Consider the following 6782-nt stretch of genomic DNA (forward strand, 5'->3'; position numbering starts at 1 on the left):
ATGTGTTAACTCGCATTGTTTGTACAGCACTTCCGGTGCTCTTCCTGTCCCAATGCATGATATTGTGTACTAAGCCTTACAGTTACTCAAAGTTTGTGATTTAGCCTCTTTTAAAAATTTTCAGGCGGCACTGGGGAAAGCAAGAGCAACCAAACTCTCTCAGTCTCTTTTAAATATCTAGGCAACAGTTTTGTGCCAACTTTTTCTTAGAATAGAGCTTCAGATGCTAAAATGAATTTCAGCTTTTCTTGTTTCTCCTAGCCACATGCCATGTTTATCTGCATGCTGACCAGTGACCACACCTATAGATTATTTTATGGATCAGTGCAGTAATTATTGAATTGTTGCAGTTTACTCAAAATCGATTATCTTTTTTCAATATTAAGCTGCTTATATATAATATCACCATGGGGGCAGTACAAGTAACACATTATCGCTCAGGTGAACCTCAGCAGGCGAGTTCACGCACCATTGGTGCTTCATTTAATATGCTATAGATGTTATATGAGTAGATGCATGGGTAAAGCTGAATTGGAACACTGGTGATGAAACAGTAAATGATAGAATATAAAAAAATGAATTCTGCAGTTAACATCCCAGGGTAGGAAATAAACAGGAATTGAGTGAAGGACTCTCTATAATATTTTGTAGCTAATTATAATGATAATGAAATAAAAAATCCCATTTTGTTTCTGATCACCATGAACTTTTCCCCCTTGCTAGCCAACCATTCTCCAGCCTACAGTCATTGGATTGGATGGGCCACCCAAATGACTATTGACTGGGTAATGGTCTGCGAGGCCAGTGCTGAGACTACATTAACAGCACATTTTATGCTACATGTAGCTGCTTCTTGTAAAAATAGTTTTGTTGTACGTGTATCTTTTTTTTATTCTAGTTAGTCTCTTTGGTATTTTCTCTCTCTCTCATGCATAGGATTTTGCAAGTTATACAACTTTGGATGAAACCATAACAATTGATCCCATTCCAGCCAAGAGTATATATTATATTGGTAAATTAAAATACAATTTTATGCACATTTGAAATGTCCATGAAACTACCATATACACAGCAAAAAATTTTGTTTAAAACTACCCTTAGAGAATTACCTCAGTTCCGGAAGTCTATTGTTTAGTGAAACTGAGGTAAGCACCCATGGGTTATTTTAACTACATATTTTTTGCTGTGTAGCGGGAAATTTTGGAGGAAATTAGATTTGGTGAATCGGCGTTTTGATAGCAATTTGCCAAAATAAAAATCCACGATTTTTAGCAATTATATGCATTGCACATGCTCAATGGCATGTGGCCACAAAATTTGCCAAATTAAAATCCGCCAACCACCCAAAATTTTATAATTTGCCAAATTTTGCTCCCTCCAAAATTTCCTGCTATACGGTAATTTGCCATTAAAAATAAGTAGATTGATACCCCTGGTCGCCTCCTATAACAGAAAAGATAAAGGCCCTTTTGAGTTGACAGATTGGCTGATATAAGGCTGAATTTGTTTTTAAAAGTTAGAAGCAATAAAACAGATTTCTATTCTTGGCAACGCATTACTTACAGGATCAAAGTAGCTAGCCAAATTTGTTGCTTGTAGCAACTACTATGAAATTGTTGTGATAGGCATAATTTACCATGGTATTCAATTATTCATATTTATCATTGAATCACCAATTACTATGTATGGCAATTGGTGACTAATGTAACTTTTAAAATTGTAAGTCAAGATGGCTAAGCAGAAAACAATGCAAAAACCCCTATTTGCAACATGCTGCCTAATGTATGTATAAGAGGCTTTATGTATTAAAATGTAAAAATATAACAATTTTTGAATAACTTGTTTATACTGTATAGTGCAAAATTTTAGAGGGCTGTAAATTTTGCAAATTTGCTTTCGCCATAGATATATTTTTGGTTTCACAAATTTATGCCGTACTTTTGCAGAATAAATTTTGTGAATCTTCAAAGAATCACAAAATCTGTGTAATTTAGAGACTCTGAAAATTATGCTCTATATGGCACCTTGCTTCATTGAGTTACTCATTGTCAATCTAGATCAGCTTCACAAAGCTTGCAAGAATGGTAACTCTGGTGATGTTAATACACTGTTATACACTACAGGAGTGGATATTGATGCTCCTGATAATGACGGACATACACCACTTCATCATGCTTGTGAGGTCGGTAGCGAAAGAATTGTTAAGCTTCTTATTCAAGAAAAAGCCAATTGCTGTAAACGTGACAATAAGATGCGTACACCACTTCATATTGCTTGCTTGCGTGGTCATCATGAAGTGGCCAACACAATCTTATCATTATGCAATAAAAAAGACATAAGGAAAATGCTAAATGCTGTAGATTGTAATGGCTATACACCACTTCATACAGCAGGTAATGAAAGAATTGTGAAATTGCTACTGGAAAAAGAAGCTGATGTTACCAAATGTGATAATAAAGGTCTTAATCCTCTTGAAGTTGCTGTAGAAGAAGGACACGAGTGAGAATAATTATTTTGACTCAACACTAGATTATAGCGAAATAACAATATTTTTTCTATTTTAGAGATGTTGCAATGGCTATAGTGAATAGTGAGCACTGGCAGGAAGCATTACGTAATTATACTTCTACTACACCCAATAAATTTCAATGGTGTCCATGCATTAACAATAAGGAAACTCACACAACACCAATGAGAAGGATAATTAAGAACATGCCAGGTTGTAGGCTATATAACTAATGTATATTAGATTTACATACATTTGTTCTACTTTAGATGTAGCTAAAGTTGTTTTTGATCGCTGCTGTGAGATAGATAAGTCACCAGATTACTATGAGTTTCTTGAGGATTTTGATCTGTAAGAATAGTAATTCTAAATAAATTGTCAAAGCAAATAATGCATACTGTAGCTCTAATACTGGTGGACTAAAATGGCCTCCAAAATTAAAATACTCTAGTCAGAATCATTGCCTTACTATTCTTGTAAGTAATTATATTCCTTATTATTATACATGTAATTATTGTTTGTATAGGCTGACTCACCAAGTGCAAAATTATTGAGCCACCCACTTGCCCATACACTTCTTAATCATAAATGGAATACATATGGGCAAATATTTTATTATGCTAATGTGATATTTTATTTTCTGTTTGTCCTTTTGCAAACATCATTTGCTCTTTCTGTCCATTCACCAAGTTCAGGCAAATGTAAGTTTATAAGTAGTTTATTAATTATTGTTTCAATAAATTACATTAGGTTATCAGGTATTTGGATATAATAATGACACATTTATTGATTGCTTTCCAGGTATAGTGAATAATAATTATTTCAGTATAATTATCATGTTACTATTATCTGTTCAGAGGAAAGTCTTGTACCTCAAAAATTCATATCTTTTGCTAGTCCTTGTCTGATAGTTTGCTCTACAATCATGATATTTCGAGAAGCATTTCAACTTGTCTGGTTCAAACTGCAGTATTTTACCAATGTTATTAGCTATCTTGAAGTTTTGTTATTTATCTTCACAATAATATTTGCATCAGTCCATAGCAGTGAGTGCTATTGTACTCATCCATTGCAGTGGCAGTTTGGAGTGACAGCTTTATTTCTCAGTTGGATTATACTTATACTCTCAACGAGGAAGCTACCAGTTATTGGAATATATGTGGTCATGTTTGTTAGAATTTTCAATAATTTTATGAAGGTTGTCATCTTTGCTTTACTATTAATCTTAGCCTTTGCATTTCCTTTTTATATGACGTTTTATGATGCTCAAGACAGATCACAAAAAATTGTAAGACATAGCTATAATATTGATAATAGCAATATGACAATCCTTGTTTTAACTCATTGTTCTTGTCATCTTTATGTCTCTCTATATAGCGTACCCCATTCATCACTCCATGGAGGTCAATTTTTAAAACAATAATAATGACAATGGGAGAATACGATATGGATTCAGTATTGCAACAGAACAATGAAAGGAACTCAGCTGATACACGGTATCCAGTGTTTGCATTTTCGTTATTAGTTGTGTTTGTGATTTTAATGCCAATCCTATTTCTTAATCTATTGGTATGTTCATACTATAAACTCCATTCACTGACCGACTCATTTTATATAGATTGGTTTAGCTGTTGGTGACACTGAAGAAATACGAAAATCAGCTGATACTCACAGACAAATTCTGAAGGTAAAAACTATTACCAATTACCAGTACTGCATGTAGTATACAGAGTTTCGTCATTTTAAAATATCACCTATCAGAGTTTAATGAATATGTAAACACAGCCAGCAAACCAATTTTCAAGCTAGGAATAAATGAATACATTATGATAATTTATTATTATGTAATATAGTTTGCTAATACTATTTTACCTTTGCTGTCTTGAGCCACTTGGTCATTTGGTACTAAAAACAAATGGTTTTCTGATTCTTTTTAACAACTGAGTAGATTTCCAAAATGTGGGACAGAAATAATAATTAAAAATAGCACTAATGTCAATGGTAAAAGTAATGTTTTGCAAATTTTTATAATAAGTAACTCATAATTTTGTAACAAAGAGTATGCTCATGATAAATTATAACAAATTGTACCTGCCAATTGCCAATATTAATTTCTTGACAATGTAGCACTCTTTTACAATATACAATAAAGCGACAACCACAGGCATAGGCTATAATAACACATATCGCTCATACACAATGTTCCTTTATTATTTTATATTTCAGTAAAATACCGTATAGGGGATACATTTCCCAAGAAAAGTAATTCACAAAAATTACCTTTCAACCTATTCACAAGATAAAATTTTGCATTTTTCTTCTACTGACCATTATTAGTATGATAAAAAATAATTTTTATAGATAAAAATTTTCACAAATTTTTAAAAGCACAAAATTAGCAAAATTAAATCCCCATGAAATACCTTAGAGTGACTTTTAATTGCGGGTACTAAATTTTGCAATTTTAGCACAAGGTAGATTTTGCTGGTATTAAAAATTGTGATTAAGTAATTATTACTAATAGTTATATGGCATCATGATGTCATTATTAATAATTGCGCGTATTAATAATTGCGATTTTTAACCCAAACGCAAAATTCGCAACTAATAGTACCCGCATTTAAAAGTAACCTTAAGGTATACCCTATACTGTATGTTATATAGGTCAAATTTACACTACCTATTGAAGGAGTCCTAAGACCTGTGATAGGTGCAAGATTAATAAAGAAATTGGATTCGCTTAAGAAAGAAGTAAAACCAAATGCCCCAAATAAAAGTTGCTGGAAGCATGTCTTTGATTATGTTACCTGGACTGAAAGACATTATAAAACAGAACCTCCAGTGAGTGAGCACATAAACCTGCTCTTTTATTGTGTTTCAATATAGGCAACGGTAGCAGATGTTAAAAGCCAGAACAGACCATTAGCTAAGGAAATTAAAGACCTTCGCAGTTCAGTATTTCAAGAGGTGAAGGACCTACGCAGTTCAATGGATCAATTGGTACATATCGTTACCAGTATGAATGAAAACAAAAAGGGAGAGGATTAGAGCAATAGAACTAGTCTTTGAAAAGGAGGAGAAAGGAAAATTAACCTTTAACTTTATTAATAGAAATTATTTAGTATGGCATTATACTAGAATGCTGAATTTTTTATTTTTCGTTTGTTTTTGCATGTCCCTTTCATTATCTACTTGTATTACTTAGTATTTGCTCCTTAGTTTTATATTTTGTGTGCCCCCTTATTCATTCGATCTATGTTCTTAATTGTGATGTGATCCACGCAACCACATGTCATTCAGTGATTTGTGAATATTATGTGTGATAAACTGGTATTACTATTATTATTATTATTATTATTATTATTATTATTTGTAGTAAACTATTTAGTGTTAGTTTAATGTGGTTTTAATTAGTCTGTACAGTTATGTAATTTTTGTAAACCACATCCTGCGGAGTGTTAATTGTCCGTGTATTTAAGGTTGAACAGTTGAACAGTTATTGTTAGTTTTTTTGTTGTTAATAATACTTTCTAAGTGAAAACATTTCTGGCGACGAGGAACAGTTTTGAGCTCACGTATCATGGCTAGAGTAGTTGATAATCTGGAAACCTTTGATCCCAAGAGACACAACTGGTTTGAGGTTACTGTAATGTTCTAATTATACACTAATTTTGTAATTTTTTCTTAATGAGAAGTTGTTGACACATTGTAAAATTTATCATGGTGAATTGTTCCTGGCTATTGCATCTCTGCTTATATCTACTTTAATCCTAGAAACAGCTCGTTCATAATTGGTCCACCGTCCCGGACATCGTTCCTTACACTTTGTTTTAGCTGTTACTTCTTGCCAGCAATTACTGTTTCTTCAACAATATGGCGGATGATCAAGACACGATAGGAACCACGCCGCCAACTAGGAATTCCTTATCACTCAAGAGGAGAAGAAGGGTAGTACGCAGTTCTATCACACGTCTGGGTACGCGCCTGAGAGAACTGGAAGATGCCAGAGATCTTCCCACTACTCCAGCTCATGCTGAACAACTAGAGTACATTATCAATGATCGTACACCATCAATTTTCGGACACTTGTTTTAGGAAAACTATACATTGCCATCTCATGAAACTGCAAAGTATTATAGCAATAGTTATCCTTTATTTGCGTGACAAAACTTGTAGCTCTAGCAAGAGTGCATAGAACGTTATAAGCTCTCAAAGCGTGGTGCCCGACAATACCAATGATCGGCCAAAATTCTCAATCTTCGGACTGTCATTTCTG

At 33.3% G+C, this 6782-nt stretch overlaps 1 protein-coding gene across 1 annotated transcript; it reads left to right on the forward strand.

The window, feature by feature from the left end:
- Positions 1–2017: 2017 nt before the first annotated feature.
- Positions 2018–2503, forward strand: LOC109588085 (homeobox protein Wariai-like). The gene has a single exon (XM_020004270.1). It carries the CDS (start codon positions 2018–2020, stop codon positions 2501–2503), a length of 486 nt encoding a protein of 161 aa, XP_019859829.1.
- The last annotated feature ends 4279 nt before the right edge of the window (positions 2504–6782 follow it).

This window comes from Amphimedon queenslandica, unplaced genomic scaffold, assembly GCF_000090795.2.
Source record: "Amphimedon queenslandica unplaced genomic scaffold, v1.1 AMPQUscaffold_12296, whole genome shotgun sequence".
NCBI lineage: Eukaryota > Metazoa > Porifera > Demospongiae > Haplosclerida > Niphatidae > Amphimedon > Amphimedon queenslandica.

Coding starts and splice junctions, on each gene's coding strand:
- LOC109588085 (XM_020004270.1), top strand. CDS start 2,018: ATGGCACCTTGCTTCATTGAGTTACTCATTGTCAATCTAGATCAGCTT.